This window comes from Schistocerca gregaria, chromosome 5, assembly GCF_023897955.1.
Source record: "Schistocerca gregaria isolate iqSchGreg1 chromosome 5, iqSchGreg1.2, whole genome shotgun sequence".
In the NCBI taxonomy this organism is placed as follows: Eukaryota; Metazoa; Arthropoda; class Insecta; order Orthoptera; family Acrididae; genus Schistocerca; species Schistocerca gregaria.
The window spans coordinates 601236406-601258402 of record NC_064924.1 but is presented as its reverse complement, the minus strand read 5'-3'; the positions used below and the strand labels follow the sequence as shown (position 1 = coordinate 601258402).

Here is a 21997-nt window from a genome sequence, read left to right as displayed (position 1 = left end):
TTTCACTGTTCCCATTTCTGCTACATCTCATTACTTTCGTCTTCCTTCAATTTACTCTCTATCCATGTACTCACTACACTGTTCATTCCATTCAATAGATACTACAATTCTTCTTCACTTCCAGTGAGGATAAAAATGTCATCAGTCAAACTTACCATTGATATCCTTTCACCTTGAATATTAATCCAGCTCTTGAACATTTCTTTTAATTCCACTATTTCTTCTTCAATGTATAGTTTGAACAGTCAAGACGAAAGGCTACATCCCTGTATTACGCCATTGCTAATCTGAGAATTTCGTTTTTGGTCTTCCACTCTTATTGTTTTCTTTTGGTTTTTGTACACATGGTTTACCCCTATTTTTCTCAGAATTTCTAACATACTTCACCTTTTTACATTGTCGAACACTATTTCCAGGCCATCAAATCCTACGATCGTGTCTTGAGTTTTCTCCAGTCACACTTCCATTATCAACTGCAACATCAGGATTGCATCTCTGTTGGCTTTACCTTCTCTAAAGCCGAACTGATCATCAAATAACAGATTCTCAACTTTCTTTTCCATTCTTCTGTATATTATTTTTGTTAGTAATGTGGACACACGGGCTGTTAGGCTAATTGTGCAATAATTCTCGCACTTGTCACTTCTTGCAAGCTTCTGAATTGTATGGATTTTGTTATTTTGAAAGTGTTGGTTTTTCTGTGGGAGGAGACCAAATAGTGAGGTCACTCGTCTCATCAGATTAGGGAAGGATGGGGAAGGAAGTTGGCCATACCCTTTGAAAGGAACCATCCCAACATTTGCCTGGAGCAATTTAAGGAAATCACAGAAAACCTAAATCAGGATGGCCGGACGCGGGATTGAACAATCATCCTCCTGAATGCAAGTCCAGTGTGCTAACCACTGTGCCACCTTGCTCGGTCTCTGAAAGTCTGATGGCATATTGCCAGTCTCCTACATTCTACATGCCAGCATGAACATTGATTTTGTTGCCATTAATATCAATGATTTCAGAAATTCCAACGGAATGTCATCTGTATCTTCTGCCTCATTTGACTTAATCCATCTACCTATGCCCTCTGCTGCATTTAATGGAGGAATTCTCATTGCACTCTCAGTGTACCACCTTTGTTTTTAGTATCACCAAAGGTTGTTCTATTTTTTATATATGGTGAGTCAGTCCTGACAACCACTTCTTTTTTATTTCTTCACATGTTTCATGCAGCCATTTCATCTTAGCTTCCCTGTACTTCTTTTTTATTTCATTCCTAAGTGACTTGTATTTTTATTTTCCTATATTTCCCTGAACATTTTTGTACTTCCTTCTGTCATCGATCAGCTGAAGTATTTGTTCTGTCACTCATGATTTCTTCACAGTTACCTTACGTGTATATCAGCTTTTCTTTCCAACTTTTGAAACTGCCCTTTTTAGAAATACCCAGACCTCTTCGACTGAACTGCCTACAGAGCTATTCATTATTGCAGTATGCCCGCAGAGAACTACAAACTTATCTCTTCATTTCTTAATATTTCTGTATCCCACTTCATCATGCATCAATTTTTCCTGATTAGTGTCAAACTTCAGCCTACTCTTCATCATTACTAAATTGTGATCAGAGTCTATATCTGCCCCTGGGTATGTCCCATAATCTAATATCTGATTTCAGAATCTCTGTCTGACCATGATACATTCTAACTGGAACCTTCCCATACCTCCCATACCTCATGCTCTTGTGATTCCTGAACAGAGTATTCATTATTACTAGCTGATATTTATTGCAGAACTCAATTACACTTTCTCCTCTCTCACTGCTGCTACCAAGCCCCTATTCCCTAGTAACTCTATCTTCTATTCCTTCCCCTATGACTGCAAACCGCATTCCAATCCCTCATTGCTATTACATTATCATCTCCCTTTACATACTGAATTACCTGTTCTGTATCCTCATATACTTTCTCTCTCTCTCTCTCTCTCTCTCTCTCTCTCTCTTTTTCTTCCATTTTCTGTTTGCGATGTCAGCATGTGTACCTCAGCTATTGTTGTTGGTGTTTCTACATATCAAATATTTAAATTGAAGCTAAAGATATTTCTAATATTTTAGAATAAAATTTAGTTGTATTACAACTGATGAATGACTTTTATTCTGAAATATATGTATACTACAGTTGTTTAAAAGTATTAGCTATGACTGAAATAATACTTCTAGTAAATCACTGTTTCTATTCTGCATGGGAATTTCTGAATTTGTAGAAATAAATGTTACTTTGACAACCATTGATAATACTTACTTGCATGCCTGAAAGAACAGACACTGTTGATGATCCAAAGCTGTACGAAATAATTTGAAATTCATTCACTGACAGCAAATTCTTTCACATCAGCTGAATAAGGTATGGATCTCCTACCTATTAGTGATGATGACAACACTGGTCTCAGTTCCTTGCAATATCATTCCAGCTGAGTAGGAATCCAATAAATAATGTAGGCAAGCATTAGGTGATGAATGTAGGGGGCTACTGAATGAAGATGTATACAATGTGACATGTGGAGGTTTGGTGCAGTCCGAAGAGAGTGCACAAATAGCCAAACTGGTTAAGACAACTGCTCACCATAAGTGGGAAATTTGGGTTTAAGTCCTGGTCTGGCACAATTTTTCATATGTTACTAATTGGATACAAAGAATTTGGAGTCAGAGAGTAAATTTAGAATTAGTTCCTGATAAACTTAGGTTGAAAGAATAGCTACATAACGTTAGTTTGTGTAGTTATTTATTTGATGCTACGTATTAGTGTGTCCTTATTTCAACCTGTCTTTAAACAATTACTGATAGACTTACTGATAGACTTAAATTATAAGAATATGTACCTACTTACTTTCATTTCATTGTTCTGAAATTAAATGTAACTGTATCCTCATTTTGGCCTGTCCAACATCACTTGTACAATTTGTAGTGTGTGATAAAGCTGGACCATCAAAAAATCAATAATATAACAAAGGAAATTGCAGCATTTTTCAGTGTAGGGGTTTTCTTGTAATTTACTGTGTTAAACAATTTTTAGCGTGAGCACAAACAGCACTACACCGTATAGTGAAGTTTATTGTTAACACAGTTTATGAGTTAAGTTGCTGCAATTCTGTTTTTTTAGTCATTCCAAATTCCTGAATGTTCTCCTCAATTTTATCTATGAAATTCAATTCATTAATTAAATTATTAATGACACTCCTGTTACATTTAACTGGCCTCAGTGGTAATTTTTCTGGCTTGTCAGTGCATCTTCAAAATGAGTAGCAGCCTTGTAAAAAAAATTGCGAAAAAAGAAAGAAAACCAGACCACATGTACAAGAAAACTGTGTTAGTGTAAAAACGATAATTTAATACAGTCTCCTATCTATTTCTAGTACCATATTAAGTGTTTCTTTCACCTGGAATGATGATTGTAGAAAGAGCAACAAAGAGGCCAGACGCCATCAGTACCCTTGTTCTGTATTTCGCACAATGAAATTCTGATATAAATGTTTTCTGTATAGAAACAGGGCCACAAATTCTGTAAAGAAAGATAAGGTAACATTACATCACTCATATTCCATGGATCCCCTGAAGAGATGTCTGCAGGATGTGGAAAGCAGTCAAGGTTGTACATTACACATAAATGCAATAAAACTGGATTACTTAAAATTATGTAATTTCACATTTTTACCGTGCTAAAGCATAAAGCGTGTGCATGCCCACATACACTCAAACGCGCGCGCCCACTCTCTCTCTCTCTCTCTCTCTCTCTCTCTCTCTCTCTCTCTCTCTCTCTCTCTCTCTCTCTCGCTGTAATATCATAGTGTTACTGTGCAAAATTGTAAAAAAAACTGCCTGGGGTTATGGGCTGTGTCAGCTGATTTTGGTAAGAGAACTGGAGGAAGTGGGGACAGGGCTGAAGGTGGCTGTGGGATAGGGGTTAGTTCAGAGAAGCTAGTACTCCAGAAGAGGAGGGGGCAGCAAAGGGAGTGTTTTTGGAGTGTTCAGGTGACACAATTTTGGATGCAACCACAATGATATTATGGATCTTGTGCTCAGCAACATCTTCAGCCACAGTGTGGTCAGCTCTGCACCTAGTCTCAGTTTCAATGTCAATATTCACACAGGCAGACAGTGTTTGTTGGTAATGAGGATCAGCCTGTGGCTAAACATGCCTTGGTGCACAGCTAGCACATCTTGGCACAGTGTTACACCGTCCGAGTTATCTTCTGGATAGTTCCCACCACCACCAACCTATCCGAACTCCAGAGATGGGAACTTGCCCTTCAATATATCCTCTCTTCTCGTTATCCACCAGGCCTCAATCTCCGCTAATTTCAAGTTGCTGCCACTCATACCTCACCTGTCATTCCACATCACCACACCATCTTTGCCTCCACACTTCCGCCTTGACTTATATCTCTGCCCATACTCTTTGCCTTTAAATATGTCTGCTTGTGTCTGTGTATGTATGGATATATATATATATATATATATATATATATATATATATATATGTGTGTGTGTGTGTGTGTGTGTGTGTGTGTGCGCGCGCGCGCCCCCATGTATATACCTATCCTTTTTTCCCCCTAAGGTAAGTCTTTCCGCTCCCGGGATTGGAATGACTCCTTACCCTCTCCCTTAAAACCCACATCCTTTCATCTTTCCTTTTCCTTCCCTCTTTCCTGACAAAGCAGCCGCCGGTTACGAAAGCTCAAATTCTGTGTGTGTGTTTGTGTGTTTTATTCATTGTGCCTATCTACCGGCGCTTTCCCGCTTGGTAAGTCTTGGAATCGTTGTTTTCAATATTCATTCAGGTTGACAACTGCTTGATGGCAATGTCCATGTAAAAGACTGTGCACTGCTTTCATAGGATGTCCTACCTGTAATAGGGAAAGATGCACCTGTGATTGAACTGAAATAGAATGCACTGGTTGGGTGCATATGATGAGTCTCATACCTGAGGGGGATATGGCCGCTGCTGCAAGTGGTTGGGAGTAGATATGGCCTACGGATGGACCAAGATATTTCATTTATTGTGTCACCAGTGGAATACTACTTCGGAAATGTGGGGACATTGTGGGAACCATGTTATTAAGTCCCAAGGATGCTAATAGGTAGTCAAATACCTGGGGAACAATGTAGAGATTATTCTAGTCTGGATGAGCGGCAAAGTGGTCAGCATCTGTTCACCAGTGGTGTGGCTGAAATTTATATTCTGGAACTAACTCTTCCAGTATTAACACTCTGAGTTCACTCAATGAGTCTCCTCTCTCCCACCCGATTTCAGGTACCACCTCGTGGAGCATTTTCATAACCACAATATTATCCAAAGTGGTCAATCCACTGCCGGTATCACTGGCTCAACTGGTCTTTCAGATTCTGGGGTGGCCAGGTTAAAATGTGATTCAACAGAGGAAGTTGGAGTCTTCTGACCAACTTAAAACCAAAACAAATACATTTTTTTGCAGCACTTAACACACAAACACTTTTGCAACCAAATGTACTTCATAAACTGGGAGGTACAATAAAAGAACAGAAGGTTTAAATTTTGGTACTTCAAGAAACAGATGACGGACAATAACACCATGGATTTTGGCAATTATCATCATTTTAAAAGTAAAATTAATAAAAGAATACTTAAAAGTCACCACATCTGTGAGCTGTTTTTGCAATCTCTAAAAATATTTTAAATTCAATAACTGGGATAGAACCCATTAACAATAGACCAATGACAATTTCTTTTAAATGCACCAGTAAAGCATGCACTTTAATTAATGCCCATATGCCAGTCAATGAGGATAACCTTAAAAAAACCTGAAGTAGTTAATGAAGCTTGTGAAAAGTTTAGAAAGCATCATCTCAAAAATTCCCTAACCTAACGGCCGATTTTAATGTTCAATTAGGTACAGAGAAAAAAATATATGCAAACAGTGGGTGGATTTCCTGCACATAAATGGACAAACCAAAATGGCCAAAGGCTTGTTGAAACATGCAAAAATTTTAACCTTAAAATCATGTCAACACATTTTAAAAAGAACCTTTCTAACCCCTTGGTGGGCACCCAATACATTTATTGGGGAATTTCAAATCAATCTTAGCAATTTCATACCCTAACTACAAAGAAATTTTAAATGTCCAAGTTAGGAAAGGGACTAATACTGATTCTCATCATTATTTGATGCATCTAAAAAGTAAAACTTCAACCTGACAAACGCTTCAAAACAAAAAATGTTATCCCAAAATTAGACACTGCTAAAATAAACCCAACTCTAAAAAGTGAACTTGATGTAAAACAACCCAACAATTGGCAAAGCCTGAAAGAAAAGTTCATTAAAATAACTCAAAATTTAATTCCACTTCGAAAGAAACAAAAACACCCTTGGTGGAATGTGGATTGTGAAACAGCAGTCGAGTCTAGGCATGAGGCATTCAAAAACTGGAATAGTAATAAAACTGAAAATGTGTACAATACCTTTCTAACTGTAAGTAAACAAACTTCTAAATTAATCTGACAGACTAAAAGAAGCTATGAAAATGCCCAACTTTCAGAAATTGAAAGAGATTTCCAAAAGAACAATACACGAAACTTTTATAAAACATTCAAAATGAAAATAACACATCACCAACCCCAAGTCTTTACTTCAAAAATGAAAACGGCAGTTTGGCTCTTAACAACAAGCAAAATTGTAAGGTACTTGCTGATCGTTTTGAAAAGCCAATAAACTGTCCAGAACCAGGAAATAAATTCTAACCACAGCGAATTAGTAACACCAACCCTAACTCTAACGAACCTGATGAAATCGAAATAACTAAACAAATTGAGAGACTTAAAAACAATATAGCATCTGGAATTGCCAAACTAATAAAATTGACTGGCTCTAACACTATAATAGAGACCACTCAACTAGTACGACATATCGGGCAAATTGAGAAAATAGCTCTGGCAGGAACACTGCCCTAATTAATACATTGCATAAAAAAGGGGATAGAACTGACATTAATAATTACCAAGGAATTTCTCTTGTCCTGGTCACATACAAAATTCTCTTGCAATGTTTACTTGATTGAGCCCAAGAACTGTTAGATCCTAAAATTGGTGAATACCAAGCAGGCTTCTGACCAAACAGATCCTGTCTGGAAAACATTCTTAATTTAAAACTTTTCCAAATTTTAAAGGACCAATTGCTAGATAATAAAACTCTAACACTGATTGAGGTAACATTAACTGACACTAGCTCTAAAGTTAAATTCATGGGAGAAATTTCAGAACAATTTGATATAAAGACTGGTGTTAGACAGGAACACAGATTTTCCCCATTTGTATTTAATTATGTTTTGGAAAAGGTAATTACAGAATGGCAAGAGCAAAAAGTCGGATCAAAATATAGATCAATCAATCGAGTTAGGTAGAAGTAATATTAGAGTAGATTGCCTCGCCTTTGCTGATGATCTGGCACTTTTAACTAGGGATGTTACCACATTTCAAAAACAAACTGAAATTCGTAAAGAAGTTGCAGAAAAAGTAATACTACAAATATAATAAAAACACACACACACACACACAAACGGAATATACAACATGCAACAAAAGAGCACCAAAGTTTTTGAACACAAAACATGGAAAAATAAAAAGTGTTTCTCAATTTAAATACTTTGGGGAAGTCATACAATAAAACGGTCTTCAAAAAATTACAAATGAAGCTCGCGGTCAAAAAATGGCAACTGCATTGAGATTAACACAAAATATTTATAATAAAAAAATCACTTTCTAATTTTAGTAAACTTAGACATTACAGCACTGTAATCAAACCTGAGTGTCTTTATGGAGCAGAAACTTTAATATTAAATAGGAAGATGGATATTGAAGAAATTTGAAAGAAAGAAAGATTATTAGGAAAATATTAGGCCCTACAATTACTGATGGAGAACTTATAGGCTGAGAAGGAATAAGGAAACAGAAGAATACACACATACATGGTGACATGAGAAGATGAAGGTTATGACCACATTAAATGAATGGCACCCACTAGGTTGACAAAACAAATAGTAGAATTCTGCAAAAACAGAAGAAAGACCAAAACTGAACTAATTAAATCATCGCTGCGTTTAAGGAGGATCTTAAAGTAGTTGATATAACTCAGGCAGACATTACAAATAGAAAAACATTCAGACAAAAGATATGTGATTGGAAAGTTGGTCACAGGTAAATTAGAAAGCAGACTGCAACACTGTGGTCTGATGAAAGAAATATATTTCATTCTGAAAGGATGAAACAAATTTGGACACAAAAGAAGGACAACCATCAAAAGCGACATTGATTGGTTGTACATTGTGCAGTCCTATTTGGCCCAAATGTGACTAATAATAATAGTAATAATAATAATAATAATAATAATAAATCCCGTGGAGGCCTGGGAAAAGAATAGGCCTCCGGTATGTTCTGCCAGTCGTAAAAGGCAACGAAAAGAACAAACCACTAGTAGGGTTAACCCCCTTTTTAGTGTGATTAGTTGGTTCAGGACACAACTAAAAAAGCCTCAGACAAGCGCTGTCATGGTCAGGGACGACGCTTGAACCCTATGCCCGTCCACAATGGTAACGACACAGCTAGCCAACTGGAAAATGATTTAAATCCAAATAGAGGTGTTTTGCAGGATATGCTTCCTGCAACCACCCTAGAAGGAAAACAAAGACAGAGGATGAGATGGTCAGATGAAGTTAATCGACACCTCATGTTCTGTTATTACCAAGCAACAAACTTAGGAACCAACACAACTGGATACAGATCACAAGTATACACAACATTTATTATCAGATACTCAGAATTAAAATTTTTAACAGAACAACGACTAGCTGATCAGATCTGTGTAATAATCAAAAATAACAGGATACCCCAGTCAGAATTAGAAAACATCAAACAACAAGTACAACAAATACTGGAACAAAATAATGTGCAATCAGAAGAAGAAGAAAATACAGTAATGGACGCACACATCCCAGAGCAAACATACAAAGAACAACACGCATCAATTAAACAATCAGAGGAAAACGAAATCTTAAGACTGCCACCAGAACAAGTACAAATAGAACACGAAGTGACACACATGTTAGATATAGAAGAAAAATTTCAGCTGACATATATAGAATACAAAGACACAAATACAGACATTAGACCATTCTTGCACAGACTACCAAATAACCCGCAAGTCAAAACAACAATAACAACTATCAACACAATCATACACAACAAAATAAATGAAAACACAACTATGGAAGAGTTACAACTACTGGTTTATATAAGAGCACTCACTACACTAAATATACACACTAGGCAGAGATCAGAACCAACCAACACACAGAAGAAACCAACAAAACCAGCATGGCAACAAAAGCTACAGATCAGAATAGAAAAACTGAGAAAAGACATCGGACAGCTAACACATTTTATAAGACATCAAATGTCAGAAAAAAAAAGAAAAACGAAAAAGGTTAGGTAAAATCTCACAACAAGAAGCGATAGAGCAATTAGATGAAAAGAAGCAGAAATTACAAGCATTGGCCAAACGACTTAGAAGATACAAAAAAAGTGAAAATTGAAGGAAACAAAACCAAACATTCAACACAAACCAAAAGAAATTTTACCAGACAACAGATAACACTCACATTAAAATAGACACTCCACCAAACATTACAGACATGGAACGCTTCTGGAGCAACATATGGTCAAACCCGGTACAACATAACAGGCATGCACGGTGGATACAAGCAGAAACAGACACATACAAGATGATACCACAAATGCCTGAAGTGATAATTTTGCAACATGAAGTCACTTGAGCAATTGATTCTACTGACAATTGGAAAGCCCCTGCAAAAGTTAAAATAGCAAATTTCTGGCTAAAGAAGTTCACCTCAACACATTCACATCTAACTAAATTATTTAACAGTTACATTGCAGACCCATACACATTCCCTGATACACTTACACATGGAATAACTTGTATGAAACCCAAAGATCAAGCAGACACAGCAAACCCAGCTAAATATCGCCCAACAGCATGCCTACCAACAATATACAAAATATTAACTTCAGTCATTACACAGAAATTAATGACACATACAACACAGAACAAAATTATAAATGAAGAACAAAAAGGCTGTTGCAAAGGAGCACAAGGATGTAAAGAGCAACTGATAATAGATGCAGAGGTGACATATCAAGCTAAAACTAAACAAAGGTCACTACACTACGCATACATTGATTACCGAAAAGCTTTTGATAGTGTACCCCATTCATGGTTACTACAGATATTGGAAATATACAAAGTAGATCCTAAATCGATACAGTTCCTAAACATAGTAATGAAAAATTGGAAAACCACACTTAATATCCAAACAAATTCAAATAATATCACATCACAGCCAATACAGATTAAGTGTGGAATATACCAAGGAGACTCATTAAGTCCTTTCTGGTTCTGCCTTGCTCTGAACCCACTATCCAACATGCTAAATAATACAAATTATGGATACAATATTACTGGAACATACCCACACAAAACCACACATTTGATATACATGGATGATCTAAATCTACTGGCAGCAACAAATCAACAACTCAACCAATTACTAAAGATAACAGAAGTATTCAGCAATGATATAAATATGGCTTTTGGAACAGACAAATGTAAGAAAAATAGCATAGTCAAGGGAAAACACACTAAACAAGAAGATTACATATTGGATAACCACAACGACTGCATAGAAGAGATGGAAAAAACAGATGCCTATAAATATCTAGGATACAGACACAAAATAGGAATAGATAATGCAAATATTAAAGAAGAACTAAAAGAAAAATATAGACAAAGACTAACAAAAATACTGAAAACAGAATTGACAGCAAGAAACAAGACAAAAGCTATAAATACCTATGCTATACCAATATTGACCTACTCATTTGGAGTAGTGAAATGGAGTAACACAGACCTAGAAGCACTCAATGCACTTACACGATCACAATGCCACAAATATAGAATACATCACATACATTCAGCAACAGACAGATTCACATTAAGCAGAAAGGAAGGAGGAAGGGGATTTATCGACATAAAAAACCTACATTATGGACAAGTAGACAATTTAAGAAAATTCTTTCTAGAGCGAGCAGAAACCAGCAAAATACACAAAGCAATCACTCATATAAATACATCGGCTACACCACTGCAATTTCATAACCACTTCTACAACCCTTTAGATCACATAACATCAACAGATACGAAGAAAGTAAATTGGAAAAAGAAAACACTACATGGCAAGCACCCATATCATCTAACACAGCCACACATCGATCAAGACGCATCCAACACATGACTAAGAAAAGGCAATATATAGAGTGAGACGGAAGGATTCATGATTGCAATACAGGATCAAACAATAAACACCAGATATTACAGCAAGCATATTATTTAAGATCCCAATACCACAACAGATAAATGCAGACTTTTCAAACAACAAATAGAAACAGTAGATCACATCACAAGTGGATGTACAATACTAGCACATACAGAATACCCCAGAAGACATGACAATGTAGCAAAAATAATACATCAACAGCTTGCCTTACAACATAAACTTATAAAACAACACGTTCCCACATACAAGTATGCGCCACAAAATGTACTGTAGAATGATGAATACAAATTATACTGGAACAGAACCATTATAACAGATAAAACAACACCACATAACAAACCTGACATCATACTCACCTATAAAAAGAAGAAATTAACACGACAAATCAAAATATCCATACTCAATACAACAAATATACAAAAAAAAAAAACAGGAGACAAAATTGAAAGATACATCCAACTGGCTGAGGAAGTGATGTGGCATCAGGATAAAGTTGACATTATACCAATTATACTATCAACTACAGGAGTCATACCACACAATATCCACCAGTTCATCAATGCAATACAGTTACATCCAAACTTATATATACAACTACAGAAATCTGTAATTATTGATACATGTTCAATTACCCGAAAGTTCCTAAATGCAATATAACATATACCATACAGTTAAAAGGAAGTCACGCTTGATCAAGGTCCGCGTCACTTTCTACTTCTGACCAGACATAACAACTGAGATAAGAAAGAAATAAACAACAAAAGGTATTAGCTTCCCATTAAGGTCCTTTTAGGTTCTCTTTTCAATGACACTGAGGCACAGGAATGCTAAGTAAATGCACGAAAACTTAAGGGAAATCTGTCACTTGGACAGATTAGCAGCTGAAACGACAGACAGAGAGATAGGTAGATAGATAGGTAGATAGCTAGATAGATAGATAGAGAGAGAGAGAGAGAGAGAGAGAGAGAGAGAGAGAGATGTTAGCATTGTCCTGTTCACAGCAGGGACAAGAGGGTAGATATCCATGCTGGGAAGTAAGAGATGAGCTAACATCTAAGTATGCACATTAGCACAGAACAAGGATAATACATGAGATTAAGTCTTTAATAATGTAAACTCAAAGCAGAAGAAAATATGTAAGCCAAAGTGGATGGGTAAGCTAAGCAGTACAGAAGGAAGTTCTAGCTAAAAATGGGAACAAGCTACCTTGAGAATAGGAAAGTGGCCAAAGGGTAGAAAGATACTTTGTGATCTATGTGATACTGAACCTCGATACAAATTGGTTAGGTGCAGCCAGTAAAATGAGAACCTGTACCATAATGGGGATGAAAGGAGGTAAGTGGACATTATTGGTGTAATAATTTAGGATTATGTTGGTAGTATTTTTTCACATTAAGCAGTGTCTTCACAGTCTCACAATGGTTTGATGCTATTTTTATGTGAAGACTGAACCCAGATAGTAAGGCAAATGAATTTAACCGTATAGTGCAGCTCCTTTAAGTTCCTTATTTGGCTAGATGAATGAATGGGAAAGTGGGTGGCTCAGCTTTGTTGTCTACATAAGATGCAACAAAGAACTGAGAGTTCCTTTTGGTTTGTAACTGCTCAAGGCAATGATTCTTGGTTATGTAAGTAATGTTGTGCATGTAAGACTTTGTCACTTATGACTTCAGGGTACCCTGGTGGATCCTATAAAGTGTCAAAGAAAGGCACAAATTTATGAATATGCTTTCATACAGTAAAACAACCTCGCATAGAAGCTAGTCATCAGATATATTAAGTAATAGTAAATAGGGGCTATACACAGTACTGAATTCCATGGTTGGGTTTGTAAATATTCTTATGGAATCAGCTTTACTTTAATTTAAGTACTTCCTTTCACATGTTCTGTGAGCTAATGACTTCAAACAAACTGAATAATGGGATTAGACTTTTATACAAAAGAATCACTCAACTTCTTCATGAATAATATGGGGTACAATTAGCAGCTGAATCTACTACATACTTAATGGACAATCGTATGTGTGTATTGGTTCAAGAATCAGAAAAGAATGTTGTATACATCGAAGAAGCCTGGAGATACTGACAGGTTTCAGACAGATTATATAATGGTAAGACAGAGATTTAGGAACCAGGTTTTAAATTGTAAGACATTTCCAGGAGCAGATGTGGACTCTGACCACAATCTATTGGTTATGAACTGTAGATTAAAACTGAAGAAACTGCAAAAAGGTGGGAATTTAAGGAGATGGGACCTGGATAAACTGACTAAACCAGATGTTGTACAGAGTTTCAGGGAGAGCATAAGGGAACAATTGACAGGAATGGGGGAAAGAAATACAGTAGAAGAAGAATGGGTAGCTTTGAGGGATGAAGTGGTGAAGGCAGCAGAGGACGAAGTAGGTAAAAAGACAAGGGATAGTAGAAATCCTTGGGTGACAGAAGAAATATTGAATTTAACTGATGAAAGGAGAAAATATAAAAAAATGCAGTAAATGAAGCAGGCAAAAAGGAATACAAATGTCTCTCAAATGAGATCGACAGGAAGTGCAGAATGGCTAAGCAGGGGTGGCTAGAGAACAAATGTAAGGATGTAAAGGCTTATCTCACGAGGGGTAGGATAGATACTGCCTACCGGGAAATTAAAGAGACCTTTGGAGAAAAGAGAACCACTTGTATGAATATCAAGAGCTCTGATGGAAACCCAGTTCAAAGCAAAGAAGGCAAAGCAGAAAGGTGGAAGGAGTATATAGAGGGTCTATACAAGTGCGATGTACTTGAGGACAATATTATGGAAATGGAAGAGGATGTAGATGAAGATGAAATGGGAGATACGATACTGCGTGAAGAGTTTGACAGAGCACTGAAAGACCTGAGTCAAAACTAGGCCCCGGGAGTAGACAACATTCCATTAGAACTACTGACAGCCTTGGGAGTAGACAACATTCCATTAGAACTACTGACAGCCTTGGGAGAGCCAGTCCTGACAACACTCTACCATCTGGTGAGCAAAACGTATGAGGCAGGCAAAATACCCTCAGACTTCAAGAAGAATATAATAATTCCAATCCCAAAGAAAGCAGGCATTGACAGATGTGAAAATCACCGAGCTACCAGTTTAATAAGTCACGGATGCAAAATACTAATGCAAATTCTTTACAGACGAATGGAAAAATTGGTAGAAGCCGACCTCGGGGAAGATCAGTTTGGATTCCATAGAAATATGGGAACACGTGAGGCAATACTGACCCTACGACTTATTTTAGAAGCTAAATTAAGAAAAGGCAAACCTACATTTCTAGCATTTGTAGACTTAGAAAAAGCTTTTGACAATATTGACTGGAATAGTCTCTTTCAAATTCTGAAGGTGGCAGGGGTAAAATACAGGGAGCAAAAGGCTATTTACAATTTGTACAGAAATCAGATGGCAGTTATAAGAGTCGAGGGACATGAAAGGGAAGCAGTGGTTGGGAAGGGAGTGAGACTGGGTTGTAACCTCTCCCCGATGTTATTCAATCTGTATATTGAGCAAGCAGTAAAGGAAACAAAAGAAAAATTCGGAGTAGGCATTAAAATCCATGGAGAATAAATAAAAACTTTGAGGTTCGCTGATGACATTGTAATTCTGTCAGAGACAGCAAAGGACTTGGAAGAGTAGTTGAATGGAATGGACAGTGTCTTGAAATGAGGATACAAGATGAACATCAACAAAAACAAAACGAGGATAATGGAATGTAGTCGAATTAAGTCTGGTGATGCTGGGGGAATTAGATTAGGAAATGAGACACTTAAAGTAGTAAAGGAGTTTTGCTATTTGGGGAGCAAAATAACTGATGATGGCCGAAGTAGAGAGGATATAAAATGTAGACTGGCAATGGCAAGGAAAGTGTTTATGAAGAAGTGAAATTTGTTAACATCGAGTATAGATTTAAGTGTCAGGAAGTCATTTCTGAAAGTATTTGTATGGAGTGTAGCCATGTATGGAAGTGAAACATGGACGATAAATAGTTTGGACAAGAAGAGAATAGAAGCTTTCAAAATGTGGTGCTACAGAAGAATACTGAAGATTAGATGGATAGATCATATAACTAATGAGGTGGTACTGAACAGGATTGGGGAGAAGAGGAGTTTGTGGTACAACTTGACTAGAAGGGATCCTTTGGCAGGACATAATCTGAGGCATCAAGGGATCACCAATTTAGTATTGGAGGGCAGCGTGGAGGGTAAAAATCGTAGAGCGAGACCAAGAGATGAATACAGAAGGATGTAGGCTGCAGTACGTATTGGGAGATAAAGAAGCTTGCACAGGATAGAGTAGCATGGAGAGCTGCATCAAACCAGTCTCAGGACTGAAGACCACAACAACAACAACCTGTGTGTATAGCACACACATTCCTGAGAGGTTAAAAAAAAGTATCAAGAACAATAGCATAAAACAAGATACAAGATTTTTTTGCCAGTTCTGCAAGTTAGATACACAGACTGATGTAAGCACCCAAACATGGAAAGGGACTGACACGTAACTGGTTAAAGACGTGAATTGAAAGGTAGTTAACACAGATTTAGTTTACAGTCATGAAATCGTCCATCTAAGTGGGGAGCTATGAGGTGTAATTGATCACTATGTCTTAAAGCAAGGTGTTATACCTTTCCGTTTCAATCCGACAAACCATGTCTGAGACTTTCAACAAGGAATTTTCATTTTTTATCTTATTAGACATTTATGACTTGCCTTCTGTGGAAATTTTGTTTTGTCTGTACATGTACTGTAACACGCGACATGTCTGGTAAATGGGACAGTGGGAGTGAATGTAGAATGTGAGAGTAAAGCGCACTGTGGCTCCTGCTGCAGCGAGTGATTATTCCAGGTGGCTTAAGTCTCGCCTATGAGATATGCTTCACTCCACAGAAATCCCAGGGAGTTGGAGTCTTGGTTGTTGACACCTCTAGGACGAGAAGTCAGTCATTAGTTGATAGCTAGGATATATGAGAGACGATGCACCAGGTTAATGTTGTATAGCTTTGAGTGCTACCAACTGTAAAACTGTAACATACTCATTATAACAGAAAGTGAATCTGAATATTTCAAAGAAGAAGACTCCAAAATCATTCAGCAATAGCTGGTCTCTTAAGTAACTTTCCAGGCTGACACAGGCATCACAACAGAGGAAAACAAGTCTGGAGCCAAGATACCTGTACCATGGTACTACTGCTACCACTACCACCAAGTGCAAGAAGGTAAAGTTTGTAACCTACAACAACCATAAAATATATGTGCAAACAAACTGGTACAGATGCGTGAAGCTTCATACTTTTTGACCCAATTCCAAAACCTTTCCAACAGCAACTCGTAAGTCATTTGCCTGTGTGAGTCACAGTACTTTCCTAGATAAATTGACATTTTATGGAATTGATGGCATATTCAACCAATGGATAATGTCATTTCTAACCAAAAGAATGCAGAAAGTTGTATATAGTAATTGAAGCAATATAGTCCAGTGACGTAATTTGGACTGGGGAGAAATCATGAAGGAGGGTTCCCAAGGTTCTTAGGTACACTATTGTCCCTCATATATGTAAATGATCTTACGTCTAGTATACAACAATCAGAATTAGTTCTTTTTCCAGATGACACTAATGCTGTAATCAATCCAAGCATATGTACAGATGCAGAAGAAATGGTAAACAAAATTCTTAACAGTATCACTGACTTGTTTTTCTGCAAATGGACTCACCCTAAATTTTAAAAAGACAGAACATATTCAGTTCTACACATCTTGGGGTACTACACCAATCATAAGTGTAACACATGGTGAAGAAATAATAATTAGGCTGGAATCTTCAAAATCCATTGGGGTCCACATTCATGACAATTTCAATTGTTATGTAAACACTGTTCAGCATTTTATTTTGGTACAATTACCACCAAGTTATCAGCCCAGATGAATGGTAAAGAACTGAGGGTGTTGACAACACACAATTTTTTGTTGCCCTCTACAACATGACAGTCCTGACTTTTATGCCTTTTTCACCAGATGTGCCATTTGGATTCTTCCCCAAGACAATAGTTTGTCAGAATTCTGCTAGTGGGAACTGTCATTACAACAGTTCTTGCCACCCACACTGTCTGCCTGTGTCCATTCATGCGAATGGACAGTTTGTTGCTGGTCATTCCCACATAGAAAGCGTCACAGTGTAGGCAGGTCAGTTGGTAAATCACGTGGGTGCTTTCACACGTGGCTCTGACTTTGATCATGTACACCTTCCGGGTACCAACAGGGCCATCTGGGATTCATGGTGGAGTATGTGGCTAATGTTCCTCCTGACTGATCGATTTGAGTAGGCAACTTGTATCTCTTGATCTTCTTAGCATCTCTTCATTTGACTCAATCAGTCCATGAAATATTCAACATTCTCCTCAAACACTACACCTTCAGAGCATGTATTAATAAAAAATTATCAAACATCCAGAAAATTTTAGAATTCTGCTAATGTGAAATACAGATAATTTGTTACTATCATTTTATCTCCTCTTTTGTGTAGTGACTTGACAAGAGCATATTAAGTATGTATAGGAACATTTCCCAATGAAAAGACACACTTTGTAATTAAAGAAGTACTGGTATGGTTCAAAGCTCACCTTAAAAATAATTTGATTCTTTTAATGTTGACTTCGTCATACCCATTTGAATATTTTTTTTAGAGAGTCAATAACTTTGAAAACACTGAAATGTGTAGCATTGTTCAGATTTTTCCCACTTATTATTTTTCTTATGTCATAATGAAGACATCAGAACCACATTATTTTAATCTACACTCCTGGAAATTGAAATAAGAACACCGTGAATTCATTGTCCCAGGAAGGGGAAACTTTATTGACACATTCCTGGGGTCAGATACATCACATGATCACACTGACAGAACCACAGGCACATAGACACAGGCAACAGAGCATGCACAATGTCGGCACTAGTACAGTGTATATCCACCTTTCGCAGCAATGCAGGCTGCTATTCTCCCATGGAGACGATCGTAGAGATGCTGGATGTAGTCCTGTGGAACGGCTTGCCATGCCATTTCCACCTGGCGCCTCAGTTGGACCAGCGTTCGTGCTGGACGTGCAGACCGCGTGAGACGACGCTTCATCCAGTCCCAAACATGCTCACTGGGGGACAGATCCGCAGATCTTGCTGGCCAGGGTAGTTGACTTACACCTTCTAGAGCACGTTGGGTGGCACGGGATACATGCGGACGTGCATTGTCCTGTTGGAACCGCAAGTTCCCTTGCCGGTCTAGGAATGGTAGAACGATGGGTTCGATGACGGTTTGGATGTACCGTGCACTATTCAGTGTCCCCTCGCCGATCACCAGAGGTGTACGGCCAGTGTAGGAGATCGCTCCCCACACCATGATGCCGGGTGTTGGCCCTGTGTGCCTCAGTCGTATGCAGTCCTGATTGTGGCGCTCACCTGCACGGCGCCAAACACGCATACGACCATCATTGGCACCAAGGCAGAAGCGACTCTCATCGCTGAAGACGACACGTCTCCATTCGTCCCTCCATTCACGCTTGTCGCGACACCACTGGAGGCGGGCTGCACGATGTTGGGGCGTGAGCGGAAGACGGCCTAACGGTGTGCGGGACCGTAGCCCAGCTTCATGGAGACGGTTGCGAATGGTCCTCGCCGATACCCCAGGAGCAACAGTGTCCCTAATTTGCTGGGAAGTGGCGGTGTGGTCCCCTACGGCACTGCGTAGGATCCTACGGTCTTGGTGTGCATCCGTGCGTCGCTGCGGTCCGGTCCCAGGTCGATGGGCACGTGCACCTTCCGCCGACCACTGGCGACAACATCGATCTACTGTGGAGACCTCACGCCCCACGTGTTGAGCAATTCGGCGGTACGTCCACCTGGCCTCCCGCATGCCCACTATACACCCTCGCTCAAAGTCCGTCAACTGCACATATGGTTCACGTCCACGCTGTCGCGGCATGCTACCAGTGTTAAAGACTGCGATGGAGCTCCGTATGCCACGGCAAACTGGCTGACACTGACGGCGGCCGTGCACAAATGCTGCGCAGCTAGCGCCATTCGACGGCCAACACCGCGGTTCCTGGTGTGTCCGCTGTGCCGTGCGTGTGATCATTGCTTGTACAGCCCTCTCGCAGTGTCCGGAGCAAGTATGGTGGGTCTGACACACCAGTGTCAGTGTGTTCTTTTTTCCATTTCCAGGAGTGTAGTTCAGTTAAAATATTAAAATATCAAAGTTCTGAGATGAGTGAAGATAATTATATTATGGTTTTAGTAATTTACATATTTCTATAATGCATTAGAAAAAGATATGTAGTTATGTGGGTTGGGACTTTAATAATGGCAACTATTTATTTACAACTTATACAAAACAGATGCATGTTTCGAAGTTTTACTGTCCTTCAGAGTAGTCACTATCATCATGTATATCACATTGCCAGTGATGTAGAAGTTGTAGGATACCATTAGCAGTGTCAGTTGTGTTGATAGTTTGAGTAGAGCATTCTACTGTCTGACAAATCACCATATCAGGCAGGAAGCGAATGCCATGATGTGCCTCCTCCATCTTCGGAATCAAGTTGAAGTGACATGGGATTTAGTCCGGGGAGTGCAGTGGGTGGTACAGCACTTTTTGATGGGTGGGTCCTGCAGAAAGTGCCGCTGCTTTTTTCTCTAATCTGGCTGCAGACTAGGTTCCTAAAATGAACAGCTCAGAGAAAGATGTAGCAACACTTTTTGCACGAGTTGTCCATCATTTTGCAGAACAGTGCTCAGGTGGATATGGTGCAAGTTCTGACTGATCGATGGGGCTGTAAAGCATTGCACCACTCGCCACACTCCTTGGATTTACGCCCATGTGAATTCAGCTCAGTACCTAAATTGAAGGAAACACTTCATAGAATTCACTTCAGAACTGTTACAAAGATTTATTGGGCAACAGGCCATTCCAGTCAAACTGTCACCACTATTGGTGCTGTTAAAGGTACCCTACAACTTCCACAGTGCTGGCATTAGGCAATAGGCTGATGACTACTCTGAAGGCCAGTAGAATTTTAAAACATGAATCTATTTTGTGTAAGTTGTAAATAAATAGTAGACACTATTAAAGTTCCAGTCCTTGCATAAATGAAAAGATAGGTACATGAAACGTATATAAGATTATAGTTCAGTTGTACTTACATTATGCCACCTAGAAATTTCATTAACACCAAGAACAGCAAACTTTGAGTAAAACTTCCAATGAAACTCAAAATTCCATCAAGAGTGTATGCAATTATTAAAAGCTTCCTTCTTCCAAGGACGTCTGACATGAAACCCCAAGCAAAAGCACTTGTAATCATGCCTGAAAAATATTAAAATTTTACCCATCTTACAGAAATGTCAAGAAAAACTGTCATTATCCTAAAGGTTTTACATCTACATCTATATTCCACAATCACCTCATGGTGTGGGTTACCATGTGCAACACTGTCACTTCGCCTCTTTCCTATTCCAGTTGCGAATGGTTCACAGAAAGAACGATTGTCGGTAAGCCTTTATGTGAGCCTGAATCTCTATTACTTCCTCCCGTGTACATTTTGCTAAAAGGCCACAAAGGTGAAATTAAACTGATTTCATTGGGAATGTATGCTCTGGGAATCTTAATGATAAAACAGACTGTGATGCAGGACACCTCTTCAGTAACATCCACCACTCCACCACTCTAGCTTGTTGAGCATCTCTGAGACGCTTCTGCGCTTACTGGATGAGCCTCTAATGGAGCGTACTGCTCCTCTTGGGATCTCCCTCTACCAATCCTATCTGGTATGGCTCCCAAGCTGATGAGCAAGAGTCAAGTACTGGTCCAATGAGGGTCTTGTAATCTGCCTCCTCTGTGGACTGACTACACTTACTGTGTGTTCTTCAACAAATATCAGTGTGGCATTAGCCTTATCTGCAATTAGTTTTATTTGGCATCAGCCTTATGTGCAATTCATTTTGTCACTGTTCCATTTTAAACTGCTCCATAATCCACAGCACTTTACTAGGTGTGGTCCAACTGGAGGAAGCGTGCCTTTGCCAAAGACTGTTTATTCAAGGACCAACAATTCAACAAAGGGCTCCAAAATGCAACGCAACTTGGCATTTTTCATATTAACAAACACTGGTGGAAGTGAAAGTAGTTATCTTACTGATAGTAATTTGTCTAACTACTTCTCCTTTCAAGGTTGTGCCAGCTTCTTTCTCTGCTTTTGGTCTGAAGAAGAAATATGTATGATATGCATTATATGATATGCGAACTCAAATGACACAGTGGCTTTGCACAACTGCACAGACTACCCATCACACCTTCCTCCTCTATCCAACTTCCCATTCACACCTCAGCCCACTTGGTATTCCCCCAAAACATGAAAGGTGCTGCAGAGCCTTTCCAACCATCCTGGAATAGCACGTCAACATCGAATGAAATGGAGGATCCTGCCTGAAATGCTAGCATAGGTGATTTAATCAAATGAAACTGTATGGTTCCACAGATCCTTGTGCAAAGCCACTGTGCCAGGGT

General features: G+C 38.7%; 1 protein-coding gene across 2 annotated transcripts in view; it reads right to left on the bottom strand.

The window, feature by feature from the left end:
* Positions 1 to 21997, bottom strand: part of LOC126272231 (synaptic vesicle glycoprotein 2C-like) — a 335261-nt gene that overhangs the window by 87182 nt on the left and 226082 nt on the right. For both annotated transcript variants that reach the window (XM_049974932.1, XM_049974933.1), the window contains exons 4-5: positions 20635 to 20797; positions 3424 to 3545 (exon numbers count right to left, since the gene is read on the bottom strand). In XM_049974932.1, the coding sequence (XP_049830889.1) occupies positions 3424 to 3545; positions 20635 to 20797 (285 nt within the window). The remainder of the gene's footprint in view (positions 1 to 3423; positions 3546 to 20634; positions 20798 to 21997) is intronic.